At 39.9% G+C, this 24,875-nt stretch overlaps 1 protein-coding gene across 1 annotated transcript in view; it reads left to right on the forward strand.

Moving 5' to 3' along the window:
- The window catches only part of SGMS2 (sphingomyelin synthase 2), a 58,299-nt gene extending 43,286 nt beyond the window's left edge, over nt 1–15,013 (forward strand). Inside the window, exons 2-6 of the mRNA XM_077814400.1 lie at nt 2,926–3,598; nt 4,785–4,902; nt 8,702–8,855; nt 13,858–14,024; nt 14,810–15,013. Of these exons, the coding sequence (XP_077670526.1) occupies nt 3,144–3,598; nt 4,785–4,902; nt 8,702–8,855; nt 13,858–14,024; nt 14,810–15,013 (1,098 nt within the window). The 5' untranslated portion in view covers nt 2,926–3,143. The remainder of the gene's footprint in view (nt 1–2,925; nt 3,599–4,784; nt 4,903–8,701; nt 8,856–13,857; nt 14,025–14,809) is intronic.
- The last annotated feature ends 9,862 nt before the right edge of the window (nt 15,014–24,875 follow it).

Raw genomic sequence — 24,875 nt, forward strand, 5'->3', positions numbered from 1 at the left:
CAGGCAATGGCAGCATGCCAAGTTTGCTAGATGTACTGCAGTTACTGTGAGAGGCCTAGATGGGAGCATCAAGTAGAGTGGATTTTCATGATGTATTTTGTGTTTGTTCTCACGGATCTCAGTCCGCTGTGTGTTTTGGAGGCCCTGCCCACTTCTCAGACCCAGCTCTGACAAGAGAAAGTGGTGGGTGGAAGATGGGACTTAAAACTGCCTATGTTAAATATTCCCCTGTGAGCCTGTTTTCAAAAGAAGGAAAATTTAATTGGTTCATTTTTAAAAAACAGATGCTTTGCTTGTCCATAAAATTTGCTGTATTTATAAAATTTTTAGACTGTGGAGATTCACGGTATGACTTCTTTTTAACCACCATTCTGTCAGGGAAGCAGGAAGAAAAATAGAAATGTTGTTTTGACATAAGTAAAGCACACTTTTATTTTGCTAACTTACAAACACTGTTCCTCAGACTGCATAAACACACCTATCCCAGGTTTTAGGTTTGTAATGAAATTGTGCAAAATGATTTTGGGCCTTGCTACAAATACTACAAGATTGTATCATGAAAATTATCTAGAGCCCAATCCCGAGAGTCCATATGCCAAGTATCTCTGAGGAGGCATTCATTAACTCAGAGATGAGGCCCGTAGATAGGCAATGAATATGCCCAGTTGTTCCGTCCATACACTCAGCAACTTGACTAGAGGAAATTAGGACTAGGTGGGTCTTTCTAAGGGAGGGAGAATGAAAGAAGCAGTGTTGCCTCTAAGAACTGTTCCTTTAAGAGGGAATGAGAAGGAGCAGAGGACCCAACTGGATGGAAAGCCAAGGCCCTTCTGTGCATCCAAAAGAGCAGTATGGGCAGTAGTTGCAGAGGAGCTCTGCAGTGTGGTGGGAACCAGCATCTGTTGGTTTGATGTGGGGAATCATTAATTGAGTCGACTGGGGTAGCAGTGGTAGCCAGAATTAATTGGTTAAATGGATTTATTGGAGGGAGACAATCTGTCAGACATGTTTGGTTTTGGTGGGGAGTTAAGATGTGACAGTATAATTAAATGGGTATGACTTTGGGGGGAGGGTAGCTTTGGGGATATGGCAGCATAGGTTTCTCCCAGGTTAAGAGGCTTTAATCCTCATATGAGGTGTTGGGAACTCGTCAGTCCTTGAATGTGTTGGACTTCTTGAAGTCTTTCATCATATTTCAAAAGCTCAATAATTCCACTGAAGTTATTTTTAAGTAGTTTTTCTTTATATCAAACTCTGACAGAACTCTGGCATATGTGATCTACTGATGTAAAGTGCTATAGAAGAGGCAGGTGATATTATTATAGCAGTGGGACAGACTGGCAACTTTACTTCCATTATGATATAATACGAAAAGTATGCTACCCATCCAAGCTGTGGCTACTATCTCAGTATGATGGAACATGAGGTGATGAGAGTGCTGTGCCTCTGCCCATAAAGAAGCCAGAAAGGGTGAGCATTATGACATACTCACACTGTTAGTTGACAGTAAACATTTTTCAGATAGGTCACTATTATTCATAGCTTCATCTGAGCCAAATTAAGAGTCATACAAATTTATGTGCCATAGCTATGATATTAGTGTACAGTAGCATAGGATTTTCAAATCCATAGGAAATTTTCAGCTGTTTGAGCACTACTGTCCTGGAGATAGACTAGCCGTTTCTGTTCTATAGATGTGAGTAGCATTTCTTTTTTTCTTTTGTAAAAGCCCATACTTGTGTAATGAAGATATAAAAGGTAGGAGTTTTACTGAAGTATTTTTTTTAAATGCAGTCTGAAACATTTTTACAATAGTACCAAAATATGCTTCCTATACTTACGTTACAATCATACTATCAAAAAGCTTGCATAAACATAGGCGTAAATATTGAACTCCTTTGGTATTTCCTCAATACAGAGTCAATGCCTGCTTCTGCTCTGCTGAGGAAATTCTCAAAATGTGAACACGTCAGAAGCGAATTAACAGATTTGCTGCTGAAAAATTGGTGTAGCTACACTGTATTTTTTCATATAAAAAACACAGGTTGAATTCCCATTTTAAGCATGGGCATATTTGGGGGGCAGCAGATGGGATTGTGGGGGGGGTATCCTCTACAAACTGCAAGCCTTGGGCAAGTGCAGAATTTGCCGCTCCCCTGCAACATGTGGCCCAGTTGTCCTCACTGGAGCTGCCTTCCCCCCCAAATATAGAAATCAAACTATACCTATGATTTTAAATGCAAAATCGAACTGTAAATGAGACTACTCACATGCTTAAACTTACACTTGGCTTTATGTGTTTGCTAGATTCGTGCTGTATGGTCAGCACCTTGCAGGATCATGCCCAAATAGTGGATGTTTTGCTCTGAGTTTCTGGCCCATCCCCAGGGCTAAATAGGCCACTTTTCAATTTTGTGGGCATAATTGACTAATTCCTCGTGTAATCTCCATGCAGTTGTGTTGAATTTAGTAGGGTTGCTGTGGGGTGTAAGCCAGTATGGAATTCTGTTCAGAGTGTTTTAGATTTAATATGATCAATGCCTGAGAAAATCTTGACTCATTGTAATTCTCCTATTGACAATTCAGAAAATCAACACTATAATGTCAGCTGCTGTTGAAGCCTTTTAATACTGGCCTTTTTTTTTTTTTAAGGCCAAGGTTGATACCACCCACTAAACTGATTGAGTCAAGATCAAAACAAAGTTATTCCACTTAACTTTTAAATTAAACACCATCTACTTGGATTAAACTAGTGAGCATTTTTAAATACTGCCTAATACTTGTCTGCTGTGTTTCCACAACTTCCACGTGAAGCAAACTGTGGTGATATTTAGAATGCAGATTTCCCTAAGCTATTTTGGTATTTCATTTGTGTATGATGTTGCCAGCTGTACAGTTTCTGAATATGATTTTGTTGTTTTACAGATGATACAGTAAGAGCTTTTGGGGAAAGAAACTGAGATTTGTGTCAAAGATCTGTTGCAGAACAACTGAAAAGAGAAAGCAGAATGGACAACTTCTGAAAATTGTATTAGAGAACAAAAATCAATTGGAAACATATAAGGTGGACTTAGAGGAGTAAAGAATTTTAAAAAGCAGCCAGAAATTGGTAATTCCCTGGTTTGGCTCAAGGTCTTGGGATAATGGATACCATTGAGACTGCAAAGCTTGAAGAGCACATGGAAAGTCAAAACAATGACACCTCAAATGGTTACGTTCGACCTACCCTATCTGTCAGCGAAGAGAGCGAAAATGGCAATGGCAAACCTAAGGGTTTACCTAATGGTTTGCGAAAAGGCACAAAGAAATATCCGGACTATATTCAGATTTCTATGCCTGCTGAATCTAGGAACAAATTTCCATTGGAATGGTGGAAAACAGGCATTGCCTTTGTGTATGCTCTCTTCAATTTAATTCTAACGACTGTCATGATCACCGTTGTTCATGAGAGGGTACCTCCCAAGGAGCTCAGTCCTCCATTGCCAGATAAATTTTTTGATTATATTGATCGCGTGAAATGGGCTTTTTCTGTATCAGAAATAAATGGAATGATACTAGTTGGATTATGGCTAATCCAGTGGTTATTTCTCAGATACAAGTAAGTAGCTATATTTATCTCTGCTTCTACTTAGTAACAGAATTTGCTTCTGCCACCCTTATTCATGTTCAGTAGCACTTTTCTCCATGAGGAGTTACAGTGATTTCCCAAAATGAGTTCAGGTTTAATGTTTATAAGAAATTTGCAGCTAGACTCTGCACCCATACATTGGAGTAGAGTTGGCTTGAAAACCACAATTACATTTCATGAAAAATTTGAGGTTTCAAAATTTGTTTTTATTCTGATGCAGAATAAAAACAAGACCTTTTCAGAGCAGGACCTGAACCTCAGTCTCTCCCATCCCCACAGAGCAATTTAACCACCAGGCGATTGTCTATTCTGAGATTAAATCTCTGGCTAGAAATTCCATTGTGGAACTGAGACCTTACAGATGAAATTTTCATTAAAGTGATACCATTCCCCAAAACAGTTCAGTTTTGACTAAACTGCACTCTTTTTGACAGAAAGTGCTGTGAGACCTTAGTCAGCCCTAAGTAGAGCTTATTGAAACATTTTCAATTAAACTTTTTTTTTTTAATTTCTGACAAGGCACTAGACAGTTCACTAACATTAGACTGGATGCTCAAGCTAGTCACATCTCTGAGAACATCAGCCCATCTTTCCCTCCAGATCATCTCCTGTTTCCTCAAGAAACAATCTCTACAGATACTTTAAAGGAAAACCAACTTTATTTGACATGGGATTGAAAACGAAAAGGAAATTACAAAATAATTACAAGCAAAATAAAAACACTAGGAAAACACTAGTGCTATTAAATAGGCCTGAATTTTTACTTACCATCTAGTGGTTAAATGAAATAAAACCATTACATTTGCAGCAATTTCTTTATCTCTCTTAACTGCAGCACATTCATGTTTCAATTTCGGTCTGTGACCCTATCTCTCCGTCTGTGACGTGACCCAGCAAGATGTGTCCAGACATCAAATATTGTGTATCTCTCTCAAATCTCACATGGAAGTAGTACCATTGAAACTTTGTTTTCATATTGGTTAGATCACAATTTAAAAGCTCTAATAACTTTTTAAAATTTAGGGCATTAACCATTTAATGAGGCTACAGCTATGCTGGAGGCACCGTACGACCCTCTCTCCTCGTGACAAGTAAATATATCCTGCCTTTCAGTTTATGCTTACTTTCTTTTTTCTCCCTCCCTCCTTGTTTTCAGATCAATAGTGGGACGCAGGTTCTTTTTTATAATTGGAACTTTGTACCTGTATCGCTGTATTACCATGTATGTTACCACCCTACCTGTGCCTGGAATGCATTTTCAGTGTGCTCCAAAGGTAAGAAATCTTGGTATTGGCCAAAGTATTACATCAAATACAGTATCTGAAAAAGACATCTTGGTACATTTATTTTAATAAAGTTAATGTTTTCTCCACATACTATATGATACTCTTCAGAGATAAGTGTGGCTCCTGGCAGGTGATTATTTTGGTGATTGCTAGGTTTTTCATTTTATTTTGGTATATTGCTGTTAGTAAGACAGGATTTTGTGAACAGTGAGCATCTTTTAGGAGTAGAGAGTACAAGGGAGTAGTACTACAGCAGATTGATTGTTTGCCCATTTAGTTCTAGGTTTTATGTACATCTAGACACGTCAGGATTATGCCAGACTAGACATATTTATTTTTATTTTTTTTTTATTTTTTTTAAAAGCCATCTAGATTCATATCTTCAGAGATTTTTTTTTTTCAGCTGAGACGTACATAATAAATATACCTTACTGTAGTTTGTCAGCTGACATACAAACCAGCTACTTGGAGGACAAGCTAGTGAAGCCTTGCATTGCAGTTAGATTTTTGAGAGGCAATGGTGGCCTGCTGTAAGCACGTTTGCCAATGATGCTGTTTTGGCCAGGGCTGTCTGGGGCTTTTAAATCCAGTTTGGGCAGCTGACACTCATGGCAAAAGGTATGTAAACATAGGAAAAGCAAATTCTCCAAAAAAAAATTTGAGCAAATACTTGTGGAAATTTGATTGTGTTTGCCAATGGTACTGCAGAACTAAATGATAGAGTGCTCTAAATGTTAGACCAATTGTGAGTGTGTGTGTGTGTGTGTGTGTGTGTGTGTATGGTGATGGTGAAGAACTGGCTTAGGTTTCTGTTATGATTACTCCAGGTCGCCAAACTAAGATTCCATAGCCACCTTAAAAAGATTTCTTTACTGACATGTTAAGGACTGTTGAATTATTGCTTTTTGGAAGTTTTTCTAATCCTAACATTGGCACGTTGCAGCACCTACAGTAGACTTTGTATTTTAAATTGCATATTTCTGATTTTTGCTTTCAATATTCATCCCATCCCTCAATGCTGCAATTAAAATGGGATATATGGGAATTAAAAACAGACATTACCTACCAAGTATCACAGAACAAACATTGGAGCCACTCAGGGGACAGCTTTGGAGGAACAGAATTTCTCCCTAGCAACTCGGTTCAATGAATTAATATTTCAGGACTACTCTAGAGATGGGGGCATATTCATTCTTGATGTAATTGCTTTATCTTACTTGGAGTTAAACCAGGGATGAACTTGTCTCCCCCTCCCCCAAACCCCCAACAAGTTAACTTAGTGAAAACTGATATGAAACTGACTGAGCGTTTGCACAGTATCAGTAAGAAATTTTAAATCAGCCCATGTGTATTTGAAAAGTCTACAAAAATGTCAACAAACCTAGGCTGACTTCTGACCATTTAACTAAGCCCCAAATTAGGCAAATTTCATGTAGTTTTCAGTCTTGATTTGTGAACGTTTTACTTGGCTCTGGACAAAGAGTGAGTGACTTGCATGTAACACCTCACACAATTTTTATATTGGTTCTATTAGAACCATTTCTCACAGTTCAGGGCAACTGTACTTGTGTTTCCCCATAGTGGTCCAGCAAGAGCCCCTGCTCTCAGGCTTCCAGACCCCTAGCCATTGCATCTCTTGGGTAGAGACCTGAGTCTCTCTCTGTCCTGACCAGGGCATTTCCAGGCTGCACAGTCCCTTGACTATACTGTGATATCCCCAGCAAAAGATAAGCTGCCTAAGCAGGCTTCTCCTGCTTTCTCTTCAGAGACTACTAACAGAGTAATTGCCAACAGTTGTAAGTTACCACATAACACTTCCTATGAAAGCATTTTATTCTTATGGTAAAAGCATTACAGAGAAAACCTATTAAAATAATAAAAGAACCTACACACATGCTAATAAGCTTACCAGAGATCACTCCAGCTGCCTCCAACATGGACTCTGGCAGGTCAGTCCTTCAAACCTCCCTTCTCTTTTATGGTCGCAAGTTCATAACCGCTTCAGCTCAGAACTAGTACCCAGTCTTATGAGGCCTGAGTAGTCCAAGCCCTTCCCTAAGGATTTGGGCCCTCCATGGACCAGAGTTCCTGTCTTGTTTGCTGGATCAGGAAGAAAGCCCTGAGCCAGCTTAAACTCAGGCTAGTTATTCAAAAGTCCTTTCTTTGTTGCTCCCTGGAGAATCCAAACTGGGTCTTTGAACTGTCCTCAGAGCAACAGGTGAACAGCAGACAAAGTCTCCCGCTCAGGATGAAGCTTCAAAGGCTGAGTTCATAGGTAATTCCCAGAACAGATGTGGGCAAACTATGGCTCGCGGGCCACATCCGGCCCACGGGACCGTCTTGCCCAGCTCCTGAGCTCCTAGCCTGGGAGGCTAGCCCCCTCCTCCTCCACAGCCTCAGCTCGCTCCACTGCTGGCGCAATGCTCTGGGCAGCAGAGCAGTGAGCCTGACCTGGGGTGCTCTGTGCTGCGTGGCACAGCTGCCTGTCCTGGTGCAGCTGTGCCGCCAGCCACCAGCGCTTCAGGCAGCGCAGTAAGGAGGCAGGGAGCTGGGGGATTAGATAGCGGGCAGTGGAGTTCGGAGGTGGTGATCAAGGGGCGGGAGTGTGGATAGGTAGCGGGGCAGTCAGAGGGCAGGGAACAGGGTGATTGAATGGGGACAGAGGTCCCGGGGGGGGCAGTCCAGAAGGAGAAGGGGGGTTGGATGGGGTGGCAGGGGGCAGGCAGGAGTTCCAGGGGCGGTCTGGGGACAGGTAGAAGGGGTGGTTGGATGTGGCGGGAGGGCATCAGGAAGGAGAGAGGAGGTTGGATGGGGCAGCGGGGAGCAGTGAGGGGCAGGGGGTCCAGGGGCAGTCAGGGGAGACAGAGCGGGGGGTGGATGGGGCAGGGGTCCCGGGGGGGGGGCTCTCAGGGGGTGAGAAGCAGGTGGGGTCAGATAGGGGGCGGGGACCATGCCATGCCTGGCTGTTTGAGGAGGCACAGCCTCCCTTAACTGGCCCTCCATACAATTTCAGAAACCCGATGCGTCCCTCAGGCCAAAAAGTTTGCCGACCCCTGTCCTCAAAACTCTACTTCACGCACATTGTCCCAAAAGATCTATCATGTCTGCTATATTCAGAGGGGTAGCCGTGTTAGTCTGGATCTGCATCCGACAAAGTGGTTATTCACCCACGAAAGTTCATGCTCCAATACGTCTGTTAGTCTATAAGGTGCCACAGGACTCTTTGCCGCATCTGCTATATTGTTTAACATAGTCTTTTGAAGTTCATATTATCTCTTTGTTCCTCCTAAACATTCAATAAGGTTTAACTTAACTCCATAAGGCTGGCCCAGGATACTGTCATATCTGTCACACCATTATTGAAAGAGAGTTCTGGGGTACGTGCCACAAGTGACAAATATGTACTATGAACTTACATAATTCTTAATGTGTCCACCCTTTTGAAATATACTGTACCTCATCCTGATCAATATATAATGCATACAGAAAGCTTTGCGGTTATTTTTATGAAGGACCTGCACATTTTGATTGGAAAACAAGAAACAAAAAGGTTTAAAATCCAGCAGCGCATATCCTAGTCTAATCCTATAATGCCTAGCCTTGGTTGTTGACAAATTTTTCTGGTAAATATGCTATTATCTTTGAGAAATACATAGACAATAGACAAAGAAGATTCAGATGTTTAGGAAATAGAGCTTTTCATTATTATTTTTTAAGCACAAGTTAACTTAAACTTCTTGTCCAAACATATATTCTTCATCATCTTGAATTTTTTCTCATTTTGCAGTTGAATGGAGATTCTCAGGCTAAGGTGCAGAGGATCCTACGATTGATTTCTGGTGGTGGTCTGTCCATAACTGGATCTCACATCCTATGTGGAGACTTCCTGTTTAGCGGTCACACAGTAGTGCTAACACTCACCTACCTGTTTATCAAGGAATGTAAGTTACAGTATTTAAATATAGTTGTGTTGCTGATGCCTGTGTTACAAGAAGAGCACTTAAGCTAAAACCACATTGTTGCATTTTACAACCTAAAACAAATGGCAAAATTGCAATACACAGTTTGACAAAATGCACTTGACCCTCCTAGTAGGTGGCTTCTGGAATGAGTCTGCCGTGCTTGTACATAGTATGCAAGTACAATAATATCCTAGTACATGGTGTGGAGCTTCAGAGTTTTTAGAAAACATCTGTGTGTTTTGGGAGACTGATGTGGGAGGGGTGTGTGGTAAGGTTGAGAGAGGGGCTGAATCAGCTCAGTGCACAAAATGATTATCTGTCTTATCACTTCTGTTTGAGGTAATCAGCAAATAATCCTCTAGTTAATGATTTGAGAGAGCGAGAAAGAGAAATGACTCCCCTTGCGTCAATGGGAATTATGCCCGCTTATACCAGTGCTGTATTTGGTGCTGAGTTTGGCTTGCACAATGGAGGATACTTTTTTATAACCTCATTTTGCAATGGTCTGTCAAAAATCCAGCTCCTGAGGGTAGTAGGGAACTCTGTGGCTTCTGGAGTCTCACAGTATGAGTTTCAAGATTATGTAACTGAGGAGCAGACAGTAAGATGTAATATGCAGCATGCACCACTCGGACCTCAATAATTTGGCTACTTGTTTGGCCATATGTCAGTGCAGCAGCATTTTTCTTTTAAATTCACGGCATGGCATGTATCTAAAATTAGAATCTGTCCCTGTTTCATTGCTGATTTCCTGAGCACTTTGACTGAGGCATTGGACTTCATTAAATTATTTATCTAACTTCAGCACACAGGATAACGTAAAACATTCTTTTTTGTAACAAAAGAATGTCCCATTACTTGGTGAGGCAAACAATGTTACTTGACAGTCTAAAGAGAGACAGAGAACTTCCATGTGGACATAAGACCTTTTATTTCTTTAAACAACAAAGAGGTATAGCATGGTGACCATTAAGTCTAAGTCTTTGTACTACGAAATTTTCTGGCATTGTATTGTGTGTAATTAATAAATCAAACCTGCTAGAAGAACAGATGGCAGTCAGCCTAATGTTCCATGAGTAGGTGGCAACAGGATTTCCTGCTTTCTGTTTTATTAATTTTGTATGTATGTTTGTTATCACAGCTTAACAGTGGTCATTTAAATCTTATCCTGTAATATATGCCACAGGCAAGATATATTTAACTCTTCTTTTTAAAGATTTTTTTTTCATACAGTAGCATAATTCAGATGTCTTTAAATAGCAGGGTAAGGGTGGGGGAGAATAACAACCAGACTGTACATATAATAAGCTTTGTAAATGCTGCCTAAGAATTGGCAGTGTATCCCATCTGAATTCTTCTGCTTTGTAGTCAAAGTGCTGTGTACATCAGAAGTGCATAATTTACCCATTTCTATTTCCTGTGTAATTAGGAAAATGTAGTTTTCTAAGCAAGAGCATATAGTATATCATTGTTTTGAATTAGAGGTTACTTGCAATATGCTCTGCTGGTCTCTTTGATCAGGCATGTTTCTTGTGTGAGAGACATTTGTTTATTTCTAGGCCCTGGTCTACACTACGAGTTTAGGTCAAATTTAGCAGCGTTAGGTTGATTTAACCCTGCACTCGTCCACATAACAAAGCCATTTTTGTCAACTTAAAGGACTCTTAAAATCTATTTTTGTACTCCTCCCCGACAAGGGGATTAGCGCTAAAATCAACATCGCTGGGTCGAATTTGGGGTAGTGTGGACACAATTCGATAGTATTAGCCTCCGGGAGCTATCCCAGAGTGCTCCATTGTGACCACTCTGGACAGCACTTTCAACTCAGATGCACTAGTCAGGTACACAGGAAAAGCCCCGGGAGCTTTTGAATTTCATTTTCTGTTTGGCCTGCATGGCGAGCTCATCAGCACAGGTGACCATGCAGTCCCAGAATCACAAAAGAGCTCCAGCGTGGGCCGAATGGGAGGAACTGGATTTGATTGCTGTATGGGGAGATGAATCCATGCTAACAGAACTCCGTTCCAAAAGACATCATGCCAATATATATGCCAAATCTCCAAGGTCAAATGCGAGGTGTTTACAATGCTCACAACTGCAGCGGTGATTGGAACGGGCTCCCGCTTGCAGTGCTGTGGCGTATGCGCGGGCAATCCAGGAAAAAGGGTGAGAAATGATTGTCTACCGTTGCTCTCATAGAAGGAGGAAGGGAGGGAATGGTCACTGACGACATGTACCCAAAACCACCCGCGGCTACTTTGTCCGTTCTCAATTTTTTTTAATTAATAAAGAAAGAATGCATGGTTTCAAAACAATAGTTACTTTATTTTGAAGGGGGGAGGGTGGTTGGCTTAAAGGAAATTAAAATCAACAAAGGGGGCGGGTTTGCATCAAGGACAAACTCACACAACGGTCATACCGTAGCCTGGCCAGTCATGAAACCGGTTTTCAAAGTCTCTGTCATGCATAGCGTGCCTTGCTGTGCTCTTCTAATCGGTGTCTGGCTGCTTAAAATCGGACACCAGGCAATTTGCCTCAACCTCCCACCCCGCCATAAATGTCTCCCCCTTACTCTCTCAGATATTATGGAGCACACAGCAAGCAGCAATAACAATGGGAATGTTTCTTGCGCTGAGGTCTGACTAACAGCGCCAGCGAGCTTTTAAACGTCCAAAGGCAAATTCTACCACCATTCTGCACTTGCTCAGCCTATAGTTGAACTGCTCCTTACAACTGTCCAGGCTTCATGAGCCATGGGAGCAAGGGGTAGGCTGCGGTAGGTGTAACCACGCTGTGCAGCCAGCTGGGAGAGCAGCCTGAGGCAGAAGCCTCCAGCTCGCAGGAGATCAGGATAGCAGAATTGCAGCAGAAGTGGTAGAGCGAGCAAAACACCATTGGTGAGGACAGCTAGCAGTCCTACTGCACCGTCTGCTGCAGAGTTGCCCAGATCAGGATAGCAGAGTTACAGCGGAAGCAGATTGAGCCGTTCACCATTGATGCAAAGGCACCCAGGAGCTGCTACTGTGTGGCCAAGGCAAAAGAGTAAGAGCCCTGGAGCTGTTACATGTGGACTATACGGCTGCAAGATTTCTTCACCAGTGACAAAGGACAGGAATATGATGCACCTAAAATCTAAAAAGGCTTGCACATTTCCCAGAGTCACTACTCTTGGTAACAGAATGTCAATGATTGCATTGACTATTTGGATCACAGCAGCCCCCACAGTAGACTTGCCTGCAACAGCAGTGGTGACAGTGAGCTGAGCGGGCTCCCACTTGCAGTGCTATGGCGTCTGCGCGGTTAACCCAGGAAAAAAGCTGCAAAACGATTGTCTGCCATTGCTTTCACAGAGGGAGGGAGGGGCGACTGATGTCATGTACTCAGAACCACCCATGACAACGTTTTTGCCCCATCAGGCATTGGGAGCTCAACCCAGAATTCCCGTGGGCGGTGGAGACTGGAATAGCTACTAACTCAGAAAGTCGACGCGAACTAGGGTACTGTGGATGCACTCTGCCGACTTACTGCACTTAGTGGGGACGCACGCAATCGACTGTATAAAACCGCTTCCAAAAAATTGACTTTTATAAAATCAACCTAGTTTCATAGTGTAGACATACCCTTTGTGTAGTTCCCCCCCGCTGCTCCCTACCCTCGCATCTTTTGGGTATTGTCAGTGCATTTTACTCAGGGGCTTTCCCCATGCTTCTTTCTCTCTCTCAGAACAGGGGAAGATTATACTAGTGTGGAATATCACTTCTGTCTGGAGCCTGCTTCCTCAACTAGATAACAGGATAGGACTCCAAATCCTGGTCCACAAATCAGTGGAATGGACTCAGCCTTAGCATTTTTGGGGGGATTCTATGATGTAGTCTTTCAGTTCCCCCCACCTTCCTCCAAAACATAACTGAGTCCTGACTACAGTAACTAGATAACACTATGCACAGGGCCAGCCTCTTTGGGTAAGATCACTGGTACAGTATTTACGGTATCCCAAACCTAACGGACTCATTTTACATAAAAAGTGGGGTGGGACTCTTAGGGGGTCCACCACCAGCCTCCGACTGCAGGGGAAGTGGAGCCCAGCTGCCTGTCATGATGTCCGTAGTTGACAACATCAAAAACATTTTTCAAGGAAAAATTTCCAGCTAAACTGCAAGACTGCCAGCTGCTGGAGGGTTGTGGGCATTCTGGATGACTTTAGCACTTGCATACTGCTTCACAAACATTAACAAATTAATTATCACAATGTACTCCGATATGTGGCATACAAGCCCCATTTCACAGACCAGGATACTAAGTTAGAAGAAAGGTTATGTGACTTGACTAAAGCCACAGATAGTGTCAGAGCTGGAATTAGAAGCCTGGAGTTCCTTGCTCCCAGTTCCATGTCTAACCCATTAGAATAGATTGCCTCTTACTCCTACTGAGCTTACTCCTCTTGTGGCCAGAAGCCATTCTGGATGTTCAGCAAAAGAGCAGTTTCAGTTAAAGGTAGCTGGCTGGGAGGCATCTTGCAATTAACATCCAAAACAGGAGCTTGGACACCACCACCCACCCTGAGCTGTGAATTGGTCTTGGTCCTCTGTCCACAAATGGTGGAAGGACTCTGAATTAGACCATGATTTTTAGGGAAAATTACAGTGACAAACTTTTGAGTCTTAGTGGTCAACTTTTGTCCTTTCTTTGGTAATATAAACTAAAAACCATTTTGAAAATGAAAACTTAGATTACTCTTAACCTTCATAGGTCCCTTAGCTGAAGATCTACAGACCCTAATGGCCATATTTCAGCAGATGATACCTCTGCATCAGTAAGCTTTCTTAGTTGTTCAAAGAGAATTTTTACTACAGCAGAGATTTTCTCTCTCTCCATTAATATATATGTATAAAATATCCACACACATCACACAGATTCAAATTAAACTGCTAAAGTTAATCTTGGATATTTATAGAAACATATAATTCTCTCCTTTTGACAGACTCACCTCGTCATTTTTGGTGGTATCATTTGATCTGCTGGTTGATGAGTGCCGCTGGTATAATCTGCATTCTTGTCGCCCATGAACACTACACTGTGGATGTTATTGTTGCTTATTATATCACCACAAGGCTCTTCTGGTGGTACCACTCAATGGCTAATGAAAAGGTGAGTGCAAAGGGTATGTATGTATATGTAATATGTATGTATATATAAACCGCTATAAACCCAATAATGGCCTCTCCTTGCAAATTCCACAAAAAAGGTCATAATGGCCTTAAAATTAGTAGATTAGATCTGGGGCAAAAATATAATTTTTCCACAGAAATTGAAGCACAAGTATAAAGTTAAGCAGGTGCTTGTGTGCTTTCCTGAACAGGGGCCCATGTTAAGAAGTAGTCTGTCATTTCTGGCATGCGTATGTTTTTAAAACCTATCTTTTTTCGAAACATGAATACTTTATCACTGTTTTAGGTAGCTAGGATAGACTACACCATATCTTAATTGATTGATAGTAGCTACTAACGTTATTAGAGACCTTAAATTACCCAGCCTTTTTAAAATTTCCAGTTACATTTCCTACAGTACATTGGACAAAGGTTGGCTATATCCTCTGTGTGTGTGTGTGTGTGTGTGTGTTTGTTTTTGTTGTTGTTGTTTTACCTTCTGTTGGCTTTAAATATATTTCTTTTCAATTTGAGTCTCCTCTTTATTCTTCTATTGTGTGACACATTAGAAAGAAGTGTTCAGTTCTCACTATGCCATTTGTCATATGGAATACCCAAGTCACATCAAACTGTTTTCCTTTCCAGGTTAAATAAACTTACTATTTGCAGAATTTCATTCAAATATACTGTAATTGTCACTTCTTTATGATTCAGCTAATGCGATTGGTTCTACTGTCTAAACTTGTTAAATTGTTTCTTCTATTCTCCTTTTTCTCCCCAATATAGAATTTGAAGGTCTCTTCCCAGACTAATTTTCTCTCTCGAGCATGGTGGTATCCGATATTTTATTTCTTTGAGAAGAATATTCAAGGCTCAGTTCCTTGCTGCTTCTCATGGCCAATATCTTGGCCTCCCAGCTGCTTCAAGTCTTCATGCAAAAAATATTCACGGGTTCAGAAGACAGGAGAGGACAATGAAAAATCCACCTGAAAGAAAGATGAAGAAAGGAAAGAAAGCATCTGCTCTTTATTTTACCAAAACATTAATGCGATAACCAAAGTTCTTAAAAGGACTAAACTGCAAGGGAATAAGTGGACCAAATTCTTGTGCAATTGTACAAGACAATTGTAGACAAAATATAACACCCCTTGATATGTTTTCTATTCATCACATTTTACAGAGCTATTCTATTCGTCAGTACTAGGAGTCCACCACAGATAGGATTTATCCCTGAGAAAGAAAAGAAGCAGTAGTTTGGTTTACTTATGAGATTGAGGTGCCAAAGAACACACCACACCTTTTGTTTATTAATTATCACTCATCCACAAAATATCATCTTTAGAGTTCTGGAGTTTGAGGGCAAAAGCATACTAAAATTTAAAGTTACAATATCTGTCTACAATGGTGGGAAGTGGTTTACTGTATTCTTCTTGCTAATGAAGGTAAGACTTATGATATATGACTGGTGAAGCCGGAAGTGAGCCTTGACATTTTATGCTCTATGGGAATGAAGCTACTATGACCCTGAAGTACTCCTACCGCCCATGTACTCTGATATACCAGTTTTTACATTTTGTATTGGTAATTTTATATTTAAAAAAAAAAAAAACTTAAAAAAAGGAAAAGGAAAGCTGTTGTGATATGATGACACTGAAAATTAGAAATAATACCTGCTAACATCATTGGAGCTCTACAAGCATGGAAGTATTTTTATTTTTAAAACCTATATCTATGTAACAAGAAGAAAATTATTTCAAAGTCTAAACATTTAATGGCAAGTTAGCCTGGGTCTGTATGTATTATGTATATATACCTATATGCATTACATAGCTATATATACATACTTTTGTGTATTTACACACATTAACCAATATTAGATAAATGAAAAGAAAGCTGTGTATAATATGTTATTGTAAGCAAAACTCCCACTGATTTCATTCACCTGCTTCAGGATTGCAAAGTCAGTCCCCAAATGGGAAATGTAAAAATCAAACATTTTAAATTTTTAGTTACTATATCTTGATGACACTATAAGCACTGTGCTTGAGAGCCTGATGTTATGCATTTAGAGGTTTTGGGTTGTTTTTTTTTCCTTAGAAATCGTTGGCACAAATCTCAGTGACTCATAAACAGGTGCAAGGTGAATACACTCCAACAGCAACACTTCTTCCACTGTTACCTAACCATATTTATTATTAAATGTTACTGTCATATGACTGAACTGCTATTCCTTTCTATCAGGAGTTGTGTAGATACTTTGGTTGGACAAACAAGTATGTTGGTTTAGTATGTGGGAATACACAACTTTGTTAGTGTACAACAGAACTGCAGATTAGCAGCTTACCTGGTCAACGTTACTTTTCATGTTGTTCTTGGGGAACCTAAGTGGATACTGGGCAGCCCAGAGTTTAACAGTTTATTTGTTCTGTATTCATTTCCTCAGCTACTCAAGTATTTTATTTCGAAACCTTCAGTAAAAGCTGATCGCAGAGGAAATAATTGCATTAATAGTTAAATTAACCTGTAACTTTAGTGAAAAAACGCTCTTATTTTTAGAATGTCTTGACAAGTGTAAACACTAAAAAGAGAATTAAATAATGACATTCTCATTTTTAAAATATCCAGTTAGAAAAATTAGTACAAATAAAATGCAATATACAGTACCCAGATCTGATTTCTTTTTCAGTTCACAGGGTCAATGACTACAAAATTGTACTCCAGAAAAATATTTTTAACTTGCATTTCAGAAGATTTTTGTGCATTATCAAAGCATAATACAACAAACTGCATTTCTTACAGGACATCCTGGTAAAACATAGCAAAGTAATGATATCCAAGCTCTTTAAATAAAAAAAAAAATAAAAAATTCTCCTCACTGACTGGGGAGTCTGATGTTGTGCACATGGACACAAGGCTAATGTTTTGTTCCTGGCAGAACTTTAGTGGCTCACAAACTGAAACCAAGGACATACATTTGAAGAACTGTTCCTTCAATTATTAGCTAACCAATCCTATTAGTACAATATCAGCCTTTGCAGATCCCCAAAATTGTTGTTTTATTTCTTGTTTGAGTTCATCTACATGGACCACAATGTCTTTGGAGACAAACCAGACTACTGTGGTTAATCTCCTAACTGACATGTTAGTTATTTTTAGTTGAACCACTTCTAATAGCAAAGTCTATGGAGGGAAATGTGGGTGAATTTCATTAGTAAACCTGCTTCAAGATAAGCACTGTAAAACTGTGGACTGAGCATTCTAGGAAGGATCAGAAACTATGCTTTTCACTTGGCAGCCTGTTAGGTTACTGAATAACACATCCATTGATAGCCTAAATAGATTACAACAAAGTTCCACTGGGATATTTAGAAGGGTATTTAGCTAATGACTGACCTATAGAATATATCAAGTGCTTTGCTCAAAACCAATATCCTTATTCAGTACAATTTTTTTTAGGTCCCATTTTGTTTAGAGGGGAGAGAATTAAAATTGAGTGAGTAGTGTTGGTTGTTTTTTAAAAAAAACAAAACAAAATCAGTTGTAGTTTTGTTTTAGGCCCGCTCAAATTCCCTCCATTCCCATATATATCAACAGAAATTGTGGGTACTCAAGTTGCTTGCATACTTTGGCCTTTAAACAATAGACGGAGTATCTCAAAAGTTCTTCTTATTGATATAAAGAAAGTAGTAAATTTTATTGTATCAATTTTTTTAAAAAGTGCTCATCTCATTCAGAAACATTTTAAGCTTAAATGTATGCAAGAATGTAGAATTTCGGCGTTACATTTTCACAATATAGTTCTAGCCTATTCTTTATTCTAGCCTATTCTTTACACTGTACTAACAAATCAGGTATAGGCTACAGTCAGTATATATGAAAATGAGCTTAAAGAATTGACAGCAATTGTAATAAATGTTGGAATATAAAGTAGTTCTACAAAATTTCAAGATGGGAAGAAATGGAGTAAAGTGGATATAATCCAAAAGTAAAAAAGCTTATCTGGAATTCGTTCATAAACCTTCACGGGGTTGAGTGCAGGATTTTATTCCTGATTAGGGTGACCAGATGTCCCAATTTTATAGGGACTGTCCCAATATTTGGGGCTTTGTCTTAAATAGGCGCCTATTACCCCCCCCACCCCCCAACCCCCTGTCCCGATTTTTCACACTTGCTGTCTGGTCACCCTGTTTCTGATGCCTTTTTATATACCTTTCATTTTATGTAATTTTTCCTGAAACTTTTCTTTGATTTAAATACTGTCTGTATCTGCTGCCATGCCATGAGACATAGCTGAGCTGCAATTTCTGTCCTTTGAAGAGAGCCTGGATGGGCCCTTCTGAAATCAGTGAAAGTTCCATGTGTGCATCTGCCACATTACTGAAGACACAGGAGCTGCTGGGTCCTTGGCACTTCTGAAATCCAGGTCTCTCATCTATGTGTCTAACTGGATTTAGAAGCCTAAATTGGGCACCCATATTAAAAAAAAATCTCAGCCATGGTCATTACTTAAAAGGGTAATATGATAGTGTTATGCTCAGTGTACTGCTGGTTTGCAACAGATCTGTCACATTAGCAAATAAACTTGGCCTTGTTCAACCACTTTAGATTTTATCTCCATGGTGTGTCCTTAATGCCCTCTTGTGACTATAAATGGTATGTGTTCAATATCACTCACTGACTTGTAAAAATGGTATTTTTAGGGTAATTATTATGGGTTGGGCAGCCAGTCCAGAGAAAATAAAACATTCCCCAACACTAGAACAGATTTCTTTTTTTTAATATTCCAATGAATGTGGTTAGGTTGACTGTTTTTATTCATTTGTACATGTTTCTGCATTACCTAGTTTTGGCCAGGACCCAGAAGTAACATATGCTAATATGAAGTGGTGGTGTTCTTGCATTATCAGCAACTCAGCTAGAACTAAGAAGTGGCAGGAAAAAAAAAGTCATGAGACTTGCAGACAAGATATTTGGATACTGTGGGATCATCATCTCAAATCGAATCAATCCTCCAAACTTTGAGTTTCACCCATTGCTAGTGTTTTCATTGCCAGATGGCTTGTCCTGTTTGTTTAAAGTACACATAGTGCCAATCAAGATCTGTTTCTTACTATGCTGGATATGAAACATGGTCTAGTGCTTAACAATCTGATCCATCTCTCACTGAAGTGGGGAGTCTTCCCATTTATTGCAAAGGACGAGCCCTTCAGGAAAGGCCTGGGAAACTGCAGATTCTGATTCTGCTCTGCTACTGACTCGTTGTGTGAATATGGGAAGCCATAACCTTTTCTTCCTGATTATCAGAGCCACCACAGTTCCATTTGTTTTTGCTAGGAATTGAGAGCTCAATACCGCTGAAAATTCTGTGTCTCAGTTTCACCATCTGTAAAAGAGAGAGACTGCTTTCCTATCTTATAACCCTACTGAGGCTTAGTGTTTGCAAAGAATTTCTAGATGATTGGATGGAAGGTGCTATAAAAGTGCAAATATTTTATTTATTGTAAACCACTCCTTTAACACTAAGTCATGTGAGGTATGTTTTGAGAGTTAGGATGAGTCTACACTGGTAACGCTAAAGTGCTGCCATGGCAGCGCTTTAACGTGGCTTGTGTGGCTCTTTTTTTTTTTTAGCTCTCCCAGTGCTCTTAAAAAAACAAAAAAAAAAAACCAAAAACCCACCACCTCCACAAGGGTCGTAGCTCCCAGCACTGGTGCACTGTCTACACTAGTGCTTTAGAGCACTGAAACTTGCTGCGCTCAGGAGGGTGTTTTTTTTCACCCGCCCCCGAGCGAGAAAGTTACAGCACTGTAAATTGCCAGTGTAGACAAGTCCTTACATGGCTGCACCAGGCACTGTAAAAACCACTGTAAAACCAGCTTTTAAGCCACCTTTTTCAGTGGCTGAATTTGATAGCCAAATCAATATTGCTGTTTAATTGCATCTGAGAATAACTTCCCAGCACAGTATTAATGCCATTTCATTGTTATAAAATTATGTTCTTAAATGCCAGTAATATGGGATGCTGCAAAGTGGTGATGCAGAATTTTTTAACAACCATTGGGAACAAAGTCAAAATAATCTAATCTTGTATTTCATGCAAATATACACTTCCACACATCCTTACAAATTGCTTATATAGTCTGTCAGCTTCAGTTAGCTGTATAGCATCCATCACGGTTAGAAATGAATCCAGGGAATAAAGAGTAAACCTTTAGTATAGCATGTGATGATTGTATTGCTGACTTCCAAAAGGAAAGACTAGAAGAAACCATAAACACAAATGAAATCAATGTTCCTATGTAATTGTTAATGCTACATAACATGAGAGTGTGTTGCAGAAAGTGTATTAGTGGTTCAAAGGTAGCCAGTTTTGTATTTTTACAAATATACTATTTTAACGTGTTAAGTGCCTTATTGTTCAGTTTTACATCTATATGTATTATACTGTGAAATGTTTTTTCAGTAGTTTCTGCTATAAGATATTATATATACAGTGTATGCTATTCTAAGTTATAATCGTATTTGGATAAGCTTGCAGGTTTTAATCAAGTTTTAATATAATTTAAAATCTTTATTTCACACACTAACTGCTCCTTTTCAAACTGCCATTAACAGCACCATATAACAGAGCAGCACCTTACAGAAACACTGTTTGTGCTTCTATACTTGTGTGCTTCTATTCTAAGGGTGCATTAGCACTTTGGCTCCAAAGCTCCTGAGTTAACTTCATGCCAGGCTGAAATGTAGGTGAGGGTTTCAGGCTAAGTGCAAATATTTCAACAAAAGTGTCCCGGGGGCGGGGGGGGGGGTAGGGCCATCCTTAGGCATACAAGGCTGTGTAGGGCACCTGAAAATTTGGGGCACCCCTGGTTCTTAGTGTCCACCCTTCTGCCTCTTCCTATCCCTGTTCTGACCCTTCCTGCAGGTTCCCACCACAGCTGACTGCTGCACCCTGGTGAGTCTTCCTCCAGAGGGGATCTAGTACTTAAAAGTGAAGAAGCCTGCCAGACCTAGCACAACATTGAAACTGTTAAAGAGCCATTCAAGTGGTCATGTTTCAGAGTAGCAGCCGTGTTAGTCTGTATTCGCAAAAAGAAAAGGAGGACTTGTGGCACCTTAGAGACTAACCAATTTATTTGAGCATAAGCTTTCATGAGCTCAAATAAATTGGTTAGTCTCTAAGGTGCCACAAGTACTCCTTTTCTTCAAGTGGTCATGAAGCCATTTAACAGGCATTTGCCAACCCCCAGGTATCTGCCAGTTTCTGAATTTATTGACAAACAGTTGTGCACTACTGTAATATTTACTCAGAACATATTAGTCTACAGAACCTTAATTTAAAATTTGCTTTAAAAATATTTCACTAGTGTGTTGCTGAAGATTATAAAATCACATCTCTAAAAAATCCTTGCATAGATTTTTAGATGCACAATCTGAGTATTCATCTTTAGCTTTAAATGCTTGGATCTTCAGACATATAGTTTTTTAAATAAATCCTTCAAAAGACCACCCTTACCTGAAATACACATGCGAGCCCAGGCTGCCATCAGGCATAAGGGGCACCAGTTTAATAGTACTGCATAGGGCCCCATAAATCCTAAGGACGGCCCTGAGGGCAGGGGCCGGGGGGGAGGGAGTTCTGTTTAAGTTAGATGTTATATTACAGTAAATGTTTATTAATCTCTTATAACAACCTCTCATCCCCTGCCAGTCCCCTGCCAGAAAAATCCCTCTGCTTCATTTTTAAGCTCAAAGGTTGAGGCTGTTGGCTTCTAATGTCAGGTTTCAGAGTAGCAGCCGTATTAGTCTGTATCTGCAAAAAGAAAAGGAGGACTTGTGGCACCTTAGAGACTAACAAATTTATTTGAGCATAAGCTTTTGTGAGCCACGCTTAATGTGGATTTTAAGTGCCTTTGGGTGGGAGATGGCTGAATTTGCTTTCAGTGGGAACACTTTAAATCTACATGAATCATATACACGATTTTTATTGCCATCTTCAGTGGATGCGTGCTTTGGGCTAACTTGTGCCTACAGTTGAGGACACAGCGTAAGCCACTGCACCCAGAACCCCCAGGAGGAATTTTAGCTGACTGTTTGATTCAGTACATGCTAGCCTGGCATACCACCCTAGGAGAAGGTGCAACACATGTTCACCTCCACAGCTGACATGCTTTTCACTTCACTTTTGGGATAAGTGTTCCTACTAACCCTGTACAGTTAGTGTGCTCCCAGGTGCACTTTCCAGCCACTGTACAGAGTCTCTGTGTAGTGGAGGGTCGTTGAACCCCCTCCCCTTCCCTTATTCACTTGCACAGGGTCAGTCGCTATCTGGTTTGTTTTTAGTAAATTAAAATATTGTAAAGCTAGATATAATGCACAGTCACTATTGTAGGGTGGAAACTCAACTTCTTAAAGTGCCTGTATATGGGCTTGATTCTAGAGAAATATGTCTAGTTCCAAGCCATACAAATGTACTATTGGTTAATTCAGGGCCTGTATTTCGTATTTGTCCAATGCATAATAAGGGCTCTGAGAGGTTAACTTCTGTAAGGCTGCAGGGATTAACCACACATCAGCAATCTATAGTGTCAAAATTAGCCTTCATACTAAAACACTACTTTTTCTGGATAGATCTTACAATTGCCTGAATATGTATTTAGCTGATGTTGATTTTGTTTTTAATTACCTTTATAAAATTTTTCAAAAAGAAAAAAGTTCAGGGAGTAGAAAATATGCTAAAAGATGAACTTGAATTGCTTCTTTATACGCTCTTTAAAATCCAATCATTAAGAGCCCTATGAAAGGCTGCACAGAAGTCCGTGATATATGTGGGCACCTCCCTCTGCAGGATGAGGTTCTAAAAAATTGTGAGTAGCCTTAAAGTACAGATTCATTTTAAAAGAAAACTAAGTATTTTGCTATTCACTAATTGAGTTCAAAATTCTGTGTTTCTCTTGCAAGAGCTGCTGTTATTAGGCACCTATGTCCTGATTCAGCAAGGTATTTGAGTATGTACTGACTTAAAGCGTGTGAGTAGTTCTATTGAAGTCAGTGGGACTATTCTCATGCTTAATACTGAATACATGCTTAAGTACCTTGCTGAACACTGACTGCTTGGCATAGCACTACGATCATGAACAGTCCCACTGAAGTCAGTGAGACTGCTTCCAGTAGTAAGTGCTATGCCCATTACTAACTGTATGCAGGATTCTTATTTTGTGTCTAACCATTAACATAATGGGCCAGAATTTGGTCCACAGAATGCAAAATGTGTAAGGAGGCTGTAGCTGTTTGTGGCAGATCTCTCAATAAAGTGAACCCCCTTTGTCTCAATAGACACCCCCTTTTTGCTGCTTTGTGGCCTGTCATGTGCTATGAAATGTTGCATCCTCTACTACAAAGTGTTGCAGTATATACATGATCAAGTTATTGTAATATTGGTGCTCTGAAAATAAGAATCAGGGCAATAATCAGTAGCATTTCTAGTTACACATTTCAATGGGGTGTTGTCCTCGCCCAATCAGTGCCTCACCTTCTACACTGCTATTTATACTCATGCTAGGCAGCGTGTACTCTGTACACCACCATAAGTGTAGACGTAGCCTAAGAAGGCCATCCTGTGAGTTTGAAACATAAGCTGAAACTCTTCTATGTCCAATGTGAAGGCTAAATAGCCACAGTATATGGCACAGCTGTGTGCATGGGTCTGCACACCTACAGCTGTAAAATAAGGTAGAGTCTGATTCCAAGTCCCTACCTTGCCCATGTGTCATGTCGAAATTTGCAAGTTAGGGACTACATATTTGCCTCGGAGCTCCATGCAGAACCACCATTGACTTTGTGACTATAAGTATCGCAACTTTAAAAATAAATCAGAAACAAATTCTGTTCTTTTGAAAACTGTTAAGAGTATTTTTGTTTGTAAATAAAGCTTTTAGCTTCTCAGTTTTACTTTTAATTTGCAGTTTTATATTTAAGTATAACAAAAGGAAAAAATATTATGTATAGGGTGCTGCAAGAGGAAATAGGGATAGTTCATGGATTTTAAATACATTTTAAACAAACCATACTTCTGTGAGATGGTATACAGGAAATCATGGTATGAGGTTGGAAAGAGGAGCTGGTTTAGAAAATCTTAGATATAACTTGATCTAAAAATGTAAGCATGCCACTAGGTAGGTTTGTGGCATGGACTAATGGCTGAGTTTTAAAAAAAAAAAATGATACGGTTTCATCTGTATATAATAGTGCTTCAGTAATGATGTCAAGAAATAGATAAAAGCCTGTTTAAAAAGAGAGAGACATTGGACATCATTCCTTTGTTCTTTTCTAGTTTTAAAATGTAGATTTTTGGAGGAGGAAAACTACTGAGTAAAATCTCTGGTCTTTTAGCTCCCATTGAAAAGCAGAATCAGAAATATTGTCACATGATAAAATAACATACTTGGCATATCTGACCATCTATTCTTAAGAGAGGCCTACCAAGGAGCTAACTTGTCTATGGCCTAACTGTAGTTAACCTCTCTTGAGCTGGGTCTTCCATGTCAAGATATGTGTCAGTGCCTTGAATATAAGAAAGTTGTTTTAAGGAAGCTTACATTATGGACTGCTTGGACTATCAACCAGAAACTTCCATTTCCTGTTCTACTAATGCTTAAGTTCCACAAGCACAAACGTCTACCAGAAAAATGGATTCTGTGCCTTCTGCTAGACCTGAAGAGGAAAAGTATTTTTTTCAAACACACATCATGTAATCTAGGGCAATGCTCTATTCAAGACTAAAAACACAAGGAAGTAGGCCAGCGAGTCCAGCTTTTGAGAAAAGTAGTTCCTGCAGATTAAAGTCGTGCT

Source organism: Eretmochelys imbricata, chromosome 4 (genome assembly GCF_965152235.1).
Source record: "Eretmochelys imbricata isolate rEreImb1 chromosome 4, rEreImb1.hap1, whole genome shotgun sequence".
NCBI classification, from domain to species: domain Eukaryota; kingdom Metazoa; phylum Chordata; order Testudines; family Cheloniidae; genus Eretmochelys; species Eretmochelys imbricata.